Source organism: Coffea eugenioides, chromosome 2 (genome assembly GCF_003713205.1).
Source record: "Coffea eugenioides isolate CCC68of chromosome 2, Ceug_1.0, whole genome shotgun sequence".
Lineage (NCBI taxonomy): Eukaryota > Viridiplantae > Streptophyta > Magnoliopsida > Gentianales > Rubiaceae > Coffea > Coffea eugenioides.
The window spans coordinates 13,028,918-13,046,468 of record NC_040036.1 but is presented as its reverse complement, the minus strand read 5'-3'; the positions used below and the strand labels follow the sequence as shown (position 1 = coordinate 13,046,468).

The 17,551-nt window shown below is 36.5% G+C and overlaps 2 protein-coding genes across 2 annotated transcripts; one reads left to right on the top strand and one right to left on the bottom strand.

Annotated features, from left to right (window-relative positions):
- Window positions 1-696: 696 nt before the first annotated feature.
- On the top strand, window positions 697-8,582 carry LOC113754071. The gene is made up of 9 exons (XM_027298401.1): window positions 697-1,684; window positions 2,107-2,400; window positions 2,585-2,795; window positions 2,929-3,038; window positions 3,121-3,320; window positions 4,965-5,068; window positions 6,839-7,026; window positions 7,175-7,374; window positions 8,093-8,582. Exons 1-9 carry the CDS (start codon window positions 1,426-1,428, stop codon window positions 8,318-8,320), a joined length of 1,794 nt encoding a protein of 597 aa, XP_027154202.1. The 5' UTR covers window positions 697-1,425; the 3' UTR covers window positions 8,321-8,582.
- A 1,865-nt stretch (window positions 8,583-10,447) lies between these two features.
- On the bottom strand, window positions 10,448-17,003 carry LOC113762616 (linoleate 13S-lipoxygenase 3-1, chloroplastic-like). The gene is made up of 9 exons (XM_027306149.1): window positions 16,641-17,003; window positions 16,050-16,324; window positions 15,635-15,872; window positions 13,110-13,319; window positions 12,726-12,814; window positions 12,471-12,578; window positions 11,940-12,241; window positions 11,520-11,786; window positions 10,448-11,425 (listed from the first exon to the last, which is right to left on the bottom strand). The coding sequence occupies exons 1-9, from the start codon at window positions 16,999-17,001 to the stop codon at window positions 10,675-10,677; spliced, it is 2,601 nt and encodes an 866-aa protein (XP_027161950.1). The 5' UTR covers window positions 17,002-17,003; the 3' UTR covers window positions 10,448-10,674.
- Window positions 17,004-17,551: the final 548 nt, after the last annotated feature.

Below are 17,551 nucleotides of genomic sequence, written 5' to 3'. Positions count from 1 at the left end.
AAGGTAGCTTTTTTTTTTTGATGATTTAATATTATAGTATGCTCTTTTTTCTTCAAGAAAAGAAATTTATTATTATTTCAATTAAATTGAAACATTTATTTACCCAAATAAGCTCAAATAAGTTTTTGCTGTCATTGAGTATAAAATGAACTTGAAGTTGGTGGACACTGAACTTGGTCAAGGTTTCTATATCAATGTGTTCGCCAAACCATCGCGAAACTATCTAGTGGAGTTTAAGATTTTAACTTCTAACCTTTATTTCAATAAAAATTCCAATTAAAGAAAATGTCAAATCACACCAAAATTTCCTAGTTTGATTAATGAGGTAATTAATGTACTAAGAAGTGGGTGCCAAGTATGCTACTCATACTTAATTAGTACTAATAATAGCATCCTCTACTTATTATTCCACGTAGGGGGGAAGAACCTGCCGTCTAAAATAAGCCGCAATTGGCGCATTTTAGTACTCTCAAATCTCAATAATGTCTTCTGCAGTTTATTAATAACAAAATTTTGACAGACTTACTAAATTTACATTATTACCATTTTCTCCGACATTGGTTCATTCACACAGTAATTACGATGTTAGTACGATAACACTTTCTTAAATTAAGTAATTAACCAAAACAAATTCTTAAACTGAACTCTGATCTGAAATCAAAGTATGGGCTGGCATCCCACGAAAACCCCTAAGAAACAAGAAATAAATCCAAATCTCATTTTCATTTTCAGCAGAGGGCCATCCTTATTAATTTCTCTGTGAATATCGAAATTTATTAGTCCTACATCCAATCCCCACTTGGGATTATATTACATTAGAAAAAATGAAGTCCCTTTGGGATTTGTAGGCTTCATTGTTTCTTCTTTCTTCTGTCTTTGCTTCTAACATCATTATCTTTATTGCTTCAAAAAAATAGATCATTATCTTTATTCTTATTTTACTTACATCTGTGCTTGTTTATTTTGCTCGCAAACTGTTAACTTTCATCTGGGTTTACTCTAAAAACCCAATCTTCATTGGATTTCCAACCCTTTACGACACAGTGTTTTTCTCTACTGGGATTGGCGGCATTGGATTGAACAATACTGCATATGATTTTTTTTATTGTTTTAACTTGATTCTTGCCTCCATTGGTGAGCTGGGATTAAATTATTTTAGGTGAATTTAGTTGATTTGCTGCCAGATTGGTGTTATTGGATTGGTTTCATTTGATTTATGCAGTGGATATTTTGGTGTACTTTGTCATAATAATTTGGGCGCATATCAGAGATTTTGTACTGTGCGAGGATTAAAAAATATTTGCTTTTTTGGTTGATTGCACGGGTGAAATTAGCAAGAAAAGAGAAGTACAATAGAGTTGGTTGTGGATGAGGTGGAAGGAAGGGGGAGATGAAAGGTGAAGAGAAGGGATTGAGAAGACAGCAATGACTACAGGGTCATTGGGTCTTCGATCCTCAGGAAGTTATGGATCATTGCAGCAACAGCAATTTCAGTTTCAGAACGGTTCAGTGCCAAATCAAACTACGCCACCTGTCAATTCGCGAAAGCCATCCAAGATGCTCAAAGAGAAGGAAAGATTGTTTCCCTGGATTTTTAAATTTGCCCCAAGAAAAAAGGTTGGAATGCTGCTCTTGTGTGCTGTTTCGGCCGCCGTATTTATGTGGGTGTTGTATGTTGGCAAAGGTAAATGTCTATTTTAGCAATCTTTAATATGCTTTTTCCTTGTTTGGTGCACTTAATTTTGGTTTTAGCTTGCCTAAAGTACAGTTTGAATGCCATTAATGTGAAGACCGTTAAATGCAAGTTCAGCTTAATATTACTGACTAATATAGTTGGTGAGTATACGTTTTTGTTGTGGTTTGGCAGTTAATAATGTTTGATGTTGAGAATGCTTTCTGAGAACTGTTTATCGTGATGAATCCAGCTCGATCATAAATAGTGTTTGATGACAATCTGAACGCAGGCTTAAAATTGTTAATTATGATGAATCCGTCTTTGGAGAATCCGTGATGTAGGGATTGATGTCAGAGAATTTATGCTGTGTTCTAATATTTTTGCTTTTCATCTTTCATTTGACAATCTGATCATATTCGTATTAATTCCAGGTGAAGATTCGCCAGAAAGCACTATGAAGAACATTCAATTTAATAATACTTTGGATTATAGTGGATTTTCTCCACTATCTGTGGAAAATGAGACAGTTAAAGTCAAGATACCTTCTAAGGCAATCATAGGCCAAGGAACTGCAACTTCAGGTCAGCTGCTATCTCTGCCACCGCCCTCGCCTCCTCCGTCTCCTCCAGTATATTTTGCTGGATATACCCTTCCTCCTGGGAATCCATGTGAAGGTTTCACGTTGCCTCCCCCACCAGCAGATCCAAAAAGAACTGGACCGCGTCGTATGCCTTCTAACTTCCTGTTCTGTTTTGATTTCTCTACGACTTGTTTGTATGAGAATATGCTTTCAAAACTGTGACTAATAAGAAGATTCAGAAACTTATTATTCTTTCCTCCTGTATTAACATGGTCATTTTATGAATTTAGGAATAATTTTCCTGCATGCTGTTTATTTTGTTCTTTCAGCCTGTCCAGTGTGCTACCTTCCCATGGAACAAGTTCTCGGCTTAAAACCAACAGCACCATCCTTCTCTCCTGTTCTAAAGAATTTAACTTACATTCATGAAGAAAACCTAACTAAAACTGAATTTGGAGGTTCGGAATTTGGTGGGTATCCTTCACTAGCACAGAGAAATGATTCTTATGATATAAGGGAGTCAATGAGCGTGCACTGCGGGTATGATTTCTTTACTGATGCAGTTCAGTGAATTTTAACATAATACAAGTCTTTCTTCTCTTCTTGGTTAAATAATTTGGTAATCCATGTTTGGATCCATTTTAATAAGAGCGTGTCAATATACCCATTATAGGTTTGTAAGAGGAGTCAGGCCTGGACTGGGTACAGGTTTTGACATCGATGAATCTGACCTTCTTGATATGGAAACTTGTCAAGGGGTGGTCGTTGCCTCTGCAATATTTGGTATGATATTCTCATGCAACTTGTATGTTATTCCTGCATGAAAGCTTTAGGTTTATAAACATGACAATGCATTGTTACTCAGGTGCCTTTGATTTGATACGTCAACCAAAGAACATTAGTGACTATTCCAAGGAAAACGTCTGCTTCTATATGTTTGTGGATGAAGAAACAGAAGCCTTTTTAAGAAATTCTAGTGCTGTGGATGTTAACAAGAAAAATGGGTTGTGGCGAATTGTTGTTGTTCGCAACTTGCCTTACGCTGATCCAAGACGCAATGGAAAGGTAAGACAGTTTCAGATTTAATGTAAATTTTTTACATATTTGCTGCAGAGTTTGCAAATGAGAAGCAGATAAAACTGCATGGGACATATGGCAGTGAGTTTTTTTGGGGAATTGTCAAAAATTATTGTACTAATTTTGTCAGTATTGATAAGGCACTTTTGTGAACATGCAATGCATGACTATACATGACCGTGGAACTTCTCCTATGGTAATTTTGACATGATAAATGGCATCTATCTACAATCAAGTAATGACTTCTTATGGACACATAAATATTGTCTGACGTACACTTGTAATGACCAAAATGAAATTTTACTTTGACATATTGGAAAGTAAAAACTTAGCCTCGATTCATTTGTTTTGAGATTTGAAACCCCTGGTTTTTAAGATATCAATAGTCACACTTCTTGAAACACAAAGTAAATAATTTTACCTAATCTAAGGATATGTAATATCTAAGTGAAGTATATACAATTTTATTAAGTCTAGCCTCTGTGGAGCATGTCTCTTATCTATGAAGTTCTGCAGTGGAACTTTTCTTTTAAACTGTCATACGTGTCTTTAAATCTATATGCATGTATAATTCTTGTGTTTTATGAATATTTTTTCCAAAAACATGTGAAAAGTGTGTCCTTGTTTGCTTTTTATTGTGGCCTGGGGTATAAAGAATTTACAGAAATTGCTGGTACCAATAGATGATTCTTGTGGAAGTTTTAATTCTTCCCAAACTTGTAGCACATAATTTGCTGCTTAGGGATTAAGTCTCAGTACCAACTGCTGGTTAATGTGCGCATCTTGGGTGCTTTTCTTCTGATTTAATTCTCTAAATGTGTCTATTTTGTGTGTTCTAAACCCCCTCTAGATGTAAACTCAAACCAACACTCAACAAAGTTGCATGAAGTTTAAAGAAGAATTTTACTCTGGTTAAAAAATGAAAAGTTGATGGTTAAATACCCTCCACATAAGCCTGATATAATTTTTGAACTGTTTGCTTCATTTGTATGTCCATGAGCTGTCTTTCTTTACATATTCTAGAATTTCATGCTGCAACACCCAGTTTTCATTTATCTATCTTAGCTATTTATTAGTTTCTTCTATACTGGCTTTCTCCAATCGAGGTTTACTAGATAGCTTTCCCACTGTTGTTATCCACATTTCATTTCATCTATTATGTCAGTTATTTATTGTTTCCTTAAGTAGGTATCTTTTAAACTTGTCCAAGCTTCTGCAATTGAACTCCGAAAATCTCATACTTTTCAGATTATTGATAGGGGATTTTGAATGAAGCTTGTATATTTCCTAAATCTTTAAAATGTCAAGAGCCTAGTTGATTGCGTTGAACTTTGGACGTTTCCCAATCTTTTCTTTGTTTGCAGTTCTTTAATTTGCTGTATCTGTGGCACTTCTTCCTTCTCAGAACCAGAAAAATGACTCTGACAAATATTAGTTGTGGTCATATCGCTGTCCTGTATCTTGTAGACAATTTCACAGAGATCCTATTTTGGTATTGCTTTGTTGTTTGAAAATCATTCCATTACTTCTGGTTTGAAGAGTGCTGAATCTATATAAGCAGGCAAGATGTAATTCTATTTCGCCGTTTCATCAAAAAAGGCAAGATGTAATTCTTAAGTGGGATTTTGGCAGGTTCCAAAACTTCTACTTCATAGGCTTTTCCCAAGTGCCCGCTATTCCTTATGGATTGATGGAAAGCTTGAGCTGGTGGTAGATCCATATCAAGTACTTGAGAGGTACTTCTGAGGCATTACCTCCTGTACTTGAACTATTTTCCAATGTCAGTTCTAAACTTTCATTGGAAGGTGATATTGGTACTTATTATGAAAAAATTGATGTTTCTCCGTCTTATATTTTGACCCTTTAAATAGATAACTATGTACCAGACCTTTGTTTCATGAGATATCCACCATTTTAAGTTTTATGAAACTTGTGCAGTTGCCTGCCCTTTCTTCTGTCCTTGCTTCCTCTGGGTCCACCAATTCCTTACCTCACAACCTTCCTTTGTCACCCATGCTATCCAAAATTCCAAAGCACCATCAGTTTGATACCAAGTCATAGTTAGCTACGCCTACAGAAGCTACAACTCCGAATGATTTAAAAATATCTGGCACTTATTCTTGTGGCCAAATGAATAACCAGCCTTTTTTTTTTTCTAGATTCATGGCTACCAACTGCAAATTAAGTCCTTTGGACATGATTTATTTGTTATATTGTGGTTGGGACAGGCGGGGTTTTGGTATTTTGTTTGTTTTCTCCCCCTGCCTTTAGTCCAAATCTTAGGTTTTATTCTCTTCTTCTCCTTTTGGGAAGGGGATGGGGGTGGATGGGAACTAAAATTATGCCATTGCCACTCATTGCAAGTTTTTGGTTGATCATGTTTCAGGAAACATTTCCAAATTTATCCAATAAGCTTGTCTTGAAAAGAAATCATGTTGAGTATTAGGACACTGCAACATGTCGACATTTTTGAATCTTTAATAGATTTTACACACTCTTCTGAAAGCTGGAGATAGCAAAATTTACTTTGATCCTGCAGTACTAAATGGGATGCCTTCCGATGGAAAATGATAATGAAATTCAAATATCTGAGTCACTATTGAATGGGAATGGTTATGCAGGCATGCTAGCTGGATACATTATACTTGGCACACAACAATTGTCAAAAACCTGCCAAAAGAAAAAAATGAATACGCGAGTCTAGTGTCATGAATGGAGGCTCCATATTAAACTGGATAGGTGGTAATGATAGTAACAAAAACGATTTTGTTGATAAGGGTTGTTGTTGTATGAAAAATTATCTATTTCATGATTCGAAACTCTTTATCATGATAAATTAACAAAAAATGTTGGTTACTCATTATCAAGACATGGAGATGTTATTGCATAAGTGGTCCAAAGCAGTCATGGAACAGAATCTTCTAGTTCCAGTTTCATTTATGAGCAATTCTGGTTGTTCTAAGGGACAACATATCTATCCTTTTTATTTGATCAGTTGCAAGAAATCATATGTTAGTGGTACATATCCTTATGATCAATCTGGCACAAATATTGTGGATGGAGCTAATCATATATGAATTCAGTCTTAGAATTCGAACAATTCTTATAATTGTCTTATTCAACACCTGGCTGATCAATCTTAGACTTTTTCCCTCTTGCCCAACATTCTTCAAATTGTCTCCTTTTTGCTTGATGTTTCTGACATGTTTTTTGGGTCATCTCCTCTGCATACTTCAACTGCGTGACTTTCTAAACCTTGCTGCTGGATATTTTGCATCACCATTATTTTGCCCTGAAACTTGTTCTGCTGAATGTTTTGCATAGTATTAGTATATTTTTTCGAATATTTTCGCATTCTCTTGGTGAACAGAAATACTCTCTTACCAGAGTCATGCTCCAGACAGAAAAGAGATGAAAGATAAAGAATTTTTTTTTTCATGTGTACCCTGTCTATCTAATTGACAGCTGCTTACACAAAGTCATGACAACCCTCTGTTTCATTTCAGGTTTTTGTGGAGGAAAAATGCTACTTTTGCAATATCAAGGCATTACAGGCGATTTGATGTGTTTGTGGAAGCAGAAGCTAATAAGGCTGCTGGAAAGTATGACAATGCCTCCATTGACTTCCAGATTGATTTTTATAAAAAGGAGGGTTTGACCCCATATTCTTCGGCTAAACTCCCTATCACTAGTGGTAGGACTATGACCCAATCTTCTTGTCTGTTCCATTCTACTTTCAACATCCGTTGGTCAAATTTTCTTTTAGGGTGTTTTCTTGCTTAAGTTGGTGGTCATTTTTACTTTTGTCTATCTTAGTGCAATCTGACTATCACTGATTGCAGATGTTCCTGAAGGATGCGTTATCATAAGGGAGCACATTCCAATCTCCGACCTCTTTACTTGTCTTTGGTTTAATGAAGTGGACCGTTTTACATCGAGAGACCAGATTAGCTTCTCGACTGTAAGGGACAAGATCAACTCAAAGACTAACTGGACAATAAACATGTTCTTGGATTGTGAGAGACGCAACTATGTGGTTCAGGTAATCTTATTAATGGAAAAGGATAAAAAAGGAGAGAGGAAAGAATATAACCTCTGATTATTTTCTTATAGATAATTTGTTAATTTCAGCTTACAAATATTTCTCCCAAAATTACTTTTAGAACTGTCTGCATTTTCCTTCCTGTGCTGCTTGTTGCTCGTAGTTTCAATCTTTTACTCCCTGATATAACCTGCATAGAACACCCAAAATTTCACATCCTGTTTTCTGATAGAATAATGAGACAGTGTTATTAGAGATAATTCTTGAAATTTTTTTATGGTGCACAGTGCTAGTTAGTACTGGCAATAATCAGCTATTAAACTACTGTTTTGTGAAAAAATGTCTGGTAATGTTTCAATAGCAATTCTCATTCTCATTTTTAGCGAATGGAACGATTTTTCTTTTAACCAATGCGTCAAATACTAAATTGTTTTTGATGATTCTTCTCTGTCTCTCTCTCTGAATGTTTGAATGGCAATTCTTTCCACCATTGTTTCTTTTGTTGTTCTCTCTCCACTAGCCTTATCTATCGCTGCCCTTGATTCACTTCATCAACTGCCATACGAACAATATCTTTATGTAATTTGTCCTTCAATCTACTAACTTTGATGTGACTATCCCTCTTGCTATACATTTTCTGCTCTACAGATAGCATTGCCTTTTTTTTTTTTCCCCCAGCAGCCCATTTAAATACTTAGCAATTTATTATAACATGCAGGGTTACCACAGAGATGTGCTTGAGAGCCGGGGCATCCACCCCCCTATTGCGGTTGTGCATCCTCCACCACCTATGATTGACGAAGAACCTAAGAAAACAGTACCTGAGTTTTTGTCAGAAAATATTAACTCTTATCTAAAGAAGATCACCACGAAGCGAGGGAGGGACAGAAAATCCAAGCGTCACAGGAAAGTAGCTGTTGGCAGCAAGGATATCGCCTCTACTTAAATTTTTGGTTAGGCAAAATTCATTCTTTCCATCCCCCATTTCCTCAATCACGGTTGCGGGGCTGGGGCTGGGAAATGTAAGATGAGTGTCATGGTAGTGTTTCTACACAGCAATCTCCCTTTCCTCACAAGTTTTGGTTTTGAGATGTCAGACATTTCCATTATTTAATTGTATATATTTTACGTTGTCAAGGATTATGCGGTGGAAATGAATCTTTCTCATACCATTGCCATTTTTTATCAGAAGATTCTTCACATAGCAACTAATGGTTAATGTTTTAAACTGATGAAAAATCGTGCAATCAAAGACTTGATCCCGCATCCCTGTTGAGTCTTGGGCTAGATGTACCAACATGAATTTTAATCGGTTGCTTGTTGATCCCGCATCCCTGTTGAGTCTTGGGCTAGATGTACCAACATGAATTTTAATCGGTTGCTTGTCATGACCAGGAAACCTCTTTCCTGCAGCAAAACTGACAAACGCTGCTGGTGAGACATGGTTTATCTTTTCTAGTCATCTTATTTAGGGGAATATTCAGTATTTCTTCCGTCCCATTGAAAAATGGATGTCATATTTTCCATTTTGAAATGTTTCTTAACGTTTGTCATCTTACTGAAATTAAGATTACTTTTTATCACTTTTCTTTCAGTGTTGTTCCTACTTTTAGTTGTATGTCATGTTATTAATCAAATTTAAATTTAAAATTTTTAAGGGCAAAATATTTGAAAACAAAAGCATCCACACTGCAATCAATCAATTGACCTTAAAATGTCGAAAAGCGACGGCAAATATGAGACGGAGGGACTAGTAAAATTAGCTATACTGGGAAAAGAGTAAGATTGAAATCCATAAAGAAATGGTGACGGTTGGTGTGTCAAGGCTGAGCTAAGCTAATCCTGAATTTGCAGACAGCAATCTCAATAAGGTACAGATCAAGATCATGATTAGTTCTAGGTAACGAAATAAGGTCAAATTAATGATTCAGTACCGGGTAAACTGTTTTTTTTTAAAAAAAAAAATTTGTGATTAAGGAAAAGAAGATTTCGAAAAGAATAGTCAGAAATTATATCAAGTTTAATTTCTTTGGCCCCTTTTCTTTCTCTACCCAGCTCCTCCCTCCACATTTGAGATCCCTGAGCCCCCCACTAAACTAAATGGCGCCCTCCATCCATCTTCCACCTCTCTCTCCTTGCTATCTTAGACCATTGAACACTCATTTCGAACCTATAGATGGTGAATAATCATCACAAATTTTGCACTGCCCTGCCCCAAAATTTTTGATGACGAATTCAGTTGACCAAAGGCCAAAATTGGATTCCCTGGAAACTTGTCTTCAAGAAACCATCCTCCTTCAATCCATCTTAATTACCTACAAGAAACCAAGCAAGAAGACCACCAACATTGTCGCAGACCTTTAATTTGATCAGGTTTTTCCTTCAACGTCCCCCCCCCCCCCCTTATTTTTGTTGTATTTCCCAGTACATTATTTTTTTTTTGGTAACAATTAACATGCTCATATTCTGCTGCATGGAGGAGCTACACTTGTACAATTCAAAGATAACCTATCAAATTGACATTCGAGCTGAGGTATATGAACTCCTTCATTGCGGGCCGGTCACCCCGCCTGTTGACCAAGTGACAATCAATCTTTTCCTATTATGAAGTTCTTATAATTCATTACGAAATTGCAGTTATCGGTTACATCGGATCCTACCTAATTCCAGAGATAGAACAAGATCAGTAGGATCCTTCTTTAGCAGAGGGTAATTTCAAGTTCATGCATTTATTTAATCAAATATGTGAACTAAAGATCATGATCGAATTTATGTTGTTTTGGCATATGATAATCCGATTGCTGGAAAAGATATAGTAGTATTTTATAAGCGACAACTTTTGAGTGTGATATATTAAGCTAGAAAAATGAAAAATCTTTGATCTTGATCACTAATCCTCATACCAAGTGCAGTGCTAATGCATGTCTCACTATTTTTTCAAGTAGAACTCTAGTGGATCGGTGGCGAAAATGGAAAGAAACATTTGGCTGTGTATCTGGCCTTGTTTTCATTAACGCTGGCACAATACAATTTAATCCTGATCTCAAATTCACATGTTGCGTCACAATTGGTATAGCAACCAATATGTTTGAGGCTGTAGAACATAAAGTGGTAGCAAACAACAATGGCTCTTCAAATTGTTACACCCAATGAAACCAGATAGTAGTTTCAGCTTAATTGACTGACTAAACAGAGTTTGAGTTAATTACAATCTCCGTCTCTGACTCTCTTCCAATACATTGAACCTGGGAAAACAGCAATATTTTGAAAGGAGAAAATCCACAAGTTTTTAAACCAAATTCACACTGTTATGCTATTTGGCACTCCTCTAGAAGTAGCACCATTTCCTGAACTAGGAATCAGCAGTTCATATGGGGGTATTCCAACAGCACATCTATTTCTCAAATTGGAATCGGAATTTCTTTCCTCAATCTCTCGTTCTATCATTTTGATGTCCACAAAGAATCTGTAAAACGCCTCCAAGATTTCTGGTCCTCCTGACCAGCTCAATAAGTCGTCCCTCTGCCCAATATATTCTTCATCACTCGAATGGGCAGAGATCACACTTAGCACAGATGCAAATTTAGCACTGTTGTCCAAACTGGGCAAAGATGATAGGAAATACTCTTTTGGATTTTCAAGAAAACTTGCATACTCGGGATCATTCTCTTGTGGCAATAGCTTTCGCATCAAATTGGGATGGCTCGGGTCAAATCTACCATATTGTCCAAAATTTAATGCAGCATGTTCTCCAGATGCAATCCATATTAAAGTCGTAAGAATTTTAATGAGATCATCAGGAGTTTCAAGATTAGGCCACCAAGTAGCAAAGCGATGATCTGCATGGCCTACATTAATTACCTCCCTGTACCAAGCTTGTAGCTCCTTGTCATCTTGTATCAGAACTGCATTTGGATAGTAATGATTCACATAAGTCTTCACCAATTTGTCAATTGCTGACCAGTAGAGGAGGCCATCATTTGCATATGGGTAGTCCTCGATAAGAAGTCTCAACCCGTGTTCGTCCTTAGGGTCAGGTACTGCTATTCCTCTATAAGAACAACAATTGACAATTAGTGATGTATGAAGTTTCACTTACATGGAGTTAGTTAACATTTAGAAAATCAAACTCAAAACTAGCTAACCTCCTGATGAGATCGGCTGGAAGGCCTTCCTGATCGAAACGCCAGAAATCTCTGTAGGCAGAACAAGCAAGCTGCATGCAATATTGTCCTGGCGCATAGAAGGATTCAATGGTACCACCTGCATTGATGAGAGTTTCACGGGCAGTTGTATTGACCCTCAATGTATATCGCAAATGAGGTTTGAGGAGCTTGAATATGGGGTGCATTATGCTTAACTGACGGTGAGCAGCTATTATGACTGGTTCCATGCAGGCATGCACCCGCAACCTGTATAAGGTTGACTATCTAAATTAAAATGCTGCTCATCAACGAACTATCTAAATATTCCCAAGGCAAGGAATATTTGAGGTCAATTTTCACCCTTTTTTTAAATATCTATCAAATATGAAAAACTTTTGCTCCTAAGACTCGATTGTTTACCAGTGATTTACAAGTTGATGAACTCCACTATCATTGGTGCAAACATGAGCCTTGGCGAGTTGCCATAGCCAGTTACTTGTGTCATCAATAGGAGGGGTGAGAACTTGCTTAGATGAAACTGTTAGCTCCCCTTTTGGAAGGCTCAGCTCGATCGCAACGGGTTTCAGAGTACCTGCGCTTGTTAAGAAGAACAATGTCCGTGTCGCATAGGATTTGCGATCATCAAGAGCATTTATCTGATTGAGAATGGGAAGATAGAGATCATGGTAATCCAATATGAATAGCTTCTTTTTGTCCATTGCCTGAAAGTACTAGTCAAAGTTAGTCGATCAAAAAAAAAATTTTGCAGACACCAAGAAGCACAGTATTTTTCCAAGTACACATAACAACAGTAAAAACGAAAGACTATTCTTGAGTATTGATAATTCATTTGGCCCTCGAAAAATTTATTTCCTGTACAGATAGCACCTTAGGAATTCCCAGTAGAACCTAGGGTTGGGAAACAAGATCCAACACCCATATAGCTCGTACCTGTTGCCCTGACATTCCATCTAGATGGCTGATGATGTGTTCTTCTTTGAGAGCTGATTCCAGGGGGCCGTAGATAGACGGATCGAGTTTGCTCCTTGGTGGGAAGTTCTGAACAAGAAAAACAATCCTGTCTGATCAGCAAATTTTTGTTTTTCCAGACACCATATATATCGGATTGCATTAACAGAACTTAACGAGTAACTTGTAAATAAAGACTACTTCTGGACTTAAAAACCCATGTTTACAAAGACTCACCGTCAACCTTTCTATGTTTAAGGGATTTATTCCTGCAAGAACTCGTAGAGCAAATTCGTCGTCCCCCAGATCCGAGAATCCCTTTGCCCCTTCAGGAATGTTGCACATATATACGTGGTTATTCATCTCGAAAGGGACTAAATGGCTGGCAGAATTTGAGTTCAGATAATATGTTTTGGATTTTTAAGCTGAAGCATAAAAAGTACACTAGGATGAAGAAAAAAAACATTTAAAGGAAGATTGATATGAAAAGGTAAACGATCAAACAAGTAAAATTTTGACACAAGAAAATGAAATTTCTAATTAAAGCGTGGTTTATTATAACATGATTTCATGATCAAAAAAACGAAGGCAAGTGAATGAGCAAAATTAAACATCACTTACCAGGTGGAGAATTGTTTTGGTAATGGGGTAATTTGATTTTGAGATTGGTAACGTCGGAGTAGAGGTTGGGAACTAAAGAAAACATCAGGTAACCAAATACTGCCTTAAGCTTTCCTGTAGATACATATCTGCTCTTTGATTCCTCAAATTCTTCATCTCTGGGCACATATACCGGTTTCGAACAGCCTGCTGGGATTTCCGCATTGGCGTCTGCAGTCAGCAGCTATAGTTAATAGATGACATAAACTCAGCCTCAATTACTTCAACCCCATGTTACCAATGAGCTTACCAATCTTATTCTTAGTCAAAATGAAATAGTTTTATAATTTTTGATTGATACTATTAATTACTTTCTTAAATTTCTGCGTCTTAAATTAGAATTTCCAGTTTTCTACCTATCAAACATGGTTCATTTGTCATAAATGAAAGATGGAGTATTTATAAATTTCGATTCTTTTTTTTTTTTTTTTGAAAGGTTTTAGAATAAGATCCATAATTTTAACAAGCTTGGATTGATCAACTACATTTTTTTTCTTTGTTTAATAAATTTAAATGTCGCTCGTCTCCTTTTGGCTCCATTGTCTAATACTAGCTTTTGTGGACCGAAGTACTCTAACTGGAAGATCGTAAATATAAACATTAACAATTAGGTTCTAGGAACAAAGAAAATTGGTCATTGCTCTTCGATGGGGACTTCCCAGTTGATTTTTGTCTACTTGTGTACAGTTGGCATAATTTACTGTGGGATATTCATTTGTAGCTTGTAGATAGTCTTACCTGACTGCTATACTCTCTTTGTTATCACTTACTGCCAATTTTAAGAGAGAGTTTTGATTTGCTTAAAGAAAAATTAGGTCCCCATATTCTTGTCACTTTCTTTCTTCTTAACTCTTAAAATCAATTGTCATTTATAACGAGTCTTCCATGACGTTCACTTGGGGCCATGGTTTTGAAACCCGACCTATGCATTGACTCCGAAAATTTATTGAGTCAAGAGTCGTTGATTCAATCATTAGGCCAATCGTAATTCACATGGAACATATTACATCTAGTTCATTTAGTTGGAGATAAGAAGGGTGTGAGAAGGACGGAAGGTAGGAAAAATAAATCACGTGTGACATTATAAACGTATTATAATTATTAAATACATGAATTGTGAAAAAAATTTAAACTAGGGATAATTTCACAAACCTCCCCTGAAGTATCTGACAGTTGCAAAGAGCTCCTCTCAAGTTTTAGAAATACACTTAGTTCCCTTGCTTTTACTATTTAGGTAACAAGATAGACCCATCAGGTTAGATTTTCCTCAAATACCCTAAATTACCCTTGTTCTATAAAAAACAAAATAAAACTATTTTTCTCAACACTTTCTTCCAAATTTGCAACAACATTACCACCAAGCAAACACTTTAAACTCCAATGCTAAATCTAATTATTTCTAAACATGCGACAAACCTACTAAGCAAATAGTTTGAACAGTTCAAGAATTTCAACAACTCCAAAAATCCCAACATCTGTCTTGTAATATCATCCCAGCCTAAATGTTTTTCAAAAATCAATTCTCTCTTGACAACCAACAACCAAACTCACGCTCTAAACTTCAATTCAATACCTAGTACTGTCATAAAACAAATAATAATCTAAACTATCACCATCAATAGAACAATACTCCAACCTCCACAAAAATATATATTAACATCGTAAAGAAAATCAAATGCATTTGTTAACATCCTACACAAGTTTTCAGGATAATAATCAACCTAACAATTTCCCACTAATCCCTCCTCTTCCATGCTTTGTAGTTATCAATTGCATTATTTATTTCTTTATCATCACTACAAGCATATTCATTTCTCTTTAGTTGACAATGAAATTTGCTCCTGCAAGTAAAATAGTGCCATATTCATCACGTAAATAGAAATGGTTATGGTATGGTAGGTCATCATTAAAATAAATAAAGATGTGAATATAGTAAAAAAGTAAGAGAAAAGGAAAGGCAAAGAGACAATAAGAGAAAAAAAGAAAGAATCAATACTTACAAGAGAGAGAAATGGAGAAAGAAGGAATGGTTGTTGGTGGAGAATAAAAGAGGTAGGGTTTCTTTTTCTTTTTCTTGGTTTTATTTAACCCTTGCATCATATTGTGAACTATCTATTAAATGAAGGACATTATAGTCATATTCTCACACCAAGGAAGGTTAATGTAATTTCTTGAACCTGAACGAAGCCGAGTGAAATTGTCAAAAATCACAGGGAATGTTTGTGAAATTATCCCTTTAAACTAATAACACATACTAGGATAAAATTTTTTGTTTTAAACAGTTGTACTAAGAACAAGCAATTGATCAACCTAAACCTCTAATATTGTTATTATTATCATCAATGTTCCTAATTTTTTTAAATATCATTTTACTTGCATTATAAACACGTTATTCAATCACTTTTTCATTCACTAACTTTTATTTCACATAATATATCACCAAAAAAAGCTCTCCAAATAATCTATTGTTATTATGTTTGGCTCACCAGCAATGGTCGGAGGACGGCCAGTCCGGCAGCGTCTAGGATGAGGATTTTGTTGCCCTCCTAGGGCTGGTCTTACATGTTCGATCCCTTTATCTGGATCTCCAAGATCATTGTACACATCGTAGTCGTATATCCTATCAGACGCCAATCTAGTCCCCGTCCCATCACCTCTCAGTTCCTGAAGTTCCCTCTCCCGTAGTTTCTTCAACCCCGCTGGCGTCTGGAACGGCAGATACGCCTGTTTCAACCAGATATCATATATTATCACCCTCAAGTCAAAATGCAAAACTGATGTTCAATTAGATATATATCTCTGGTAACCCATCCCAACCCACCAGGTTCATCCCAGGCAAAGAATCTGATTTTCAGAGACTTGGAATAGGACTACTGATGGGAGTTAAGCTTAAGCAGTCACCTTGTTAGAGAAGAACACCCTGGGCCTGGAATTCACCTTCTGTGGTTGAATCCAAGACTTGCAGTCGAAATTGACAAACCCTTCAACGGAGATGCTAACCAAGAAGAATTCTTTCTCGTACTTGTTGTAAACCATAATGGCCCCCGGCATGCCGAAGTTGTGGTCAACTGTAAATTGAACTCTGAAAGTTTGAGGGTCCGAAGAACCACTGCTTGGGCCATTTGAGTATGACATGTTTAATACAGCTTCTCTGCTGAGCTTTGGCTCCCTTGTATCTTCCGTAGAACAGTTCAAAATTTTTTCAGATCCAAGATAATTTGGGGGGGGGGGGGGGTGGGAAAACAAAATATATTACTATAAAATGTACCGTTACATTGGTCCAAATGCGAAAAAGATTGAGAGTTTATTTGGTCTTTTAACTATCAAACTTAGAATACTCGAATCTGAACTGGAAAAACGTGCAATAGAAGTTCCATGCAGCTTAATTTTTTGATTTGATACAATTGCAATTCTGATTGAAAAAATTCAATATTTAAGGAACAACAAGTGATTAAAAAAGGAGAACAAAGTTCATGATGATCCGGGGCTTACGAGGATCGAGCTCAGAGCTAACAAGCTGTAGCACAACACCGCGGCCATTAGTCGCGGAGGAAGCATTCATCAATTGGAAAATCACGTCCTTTAGATCCGTTGGATTAGCATATTTCACAGTCACAATAGCTGACAGGCTAATCGTCCTTGATGGTTCGTCTTTCTCAGTTTTCGCCAACTTTTCTTCAACAGAACAAGTTTCTGCATGCCCAAGGATAGCCTTGCTGGAGTACTCCAGGGGTTTCCTAGTGTAATTGGGTAGTATTGAATTGAAAGTAAAGAGTTTTTTCCTTCTCTGAAACGGTTTGACATTCAGCAAAAATCTAGTAGACGAGGCCAGAAGTATAGTACAGGCGGCCATGTTTCCAGGTGCCTGTGTCCGTTGAGGCCACAAGAAGAAGTACTGCTAGATGTTATATAATTTAGTCTGTGGAGATTGATGAGTTGAAGATGATTTGCATTTTGGGATTATAGAAGTTTGGGGATGGTCCAATTAGTGTTGTCTACTACTACTTATACTATTTTTTAGTTCAGGATCAACAATAATTACCAATGGATTATGATTAATCAATACTCAATGACAACATAGGGAACCTTCTGTAAATCTACATGGTACACTAATTTATTTGCCGTTGACTGATGCAAATCGATCTTGTTTTTGCAAGTGAGTTGCTACTTACTGATTAATATAGGGTTAGTTACATCTATCTCCCCTAAGGTTTGGCAAATTACAATTGACCCTCTTGAATATCTAAACGTTTAACAAATACCCCTTCATGTTAATGGCTGTTAGGTATGTTGCTTGCATCAACAGAAAAATAGGTCCGAAAGCCTCAAATTGCCCTTTTGAAGTTTGAGTTAATTGCATTTACCTTCTTTCTAGATTTGTTCAAATTACAAAATGGATCCTA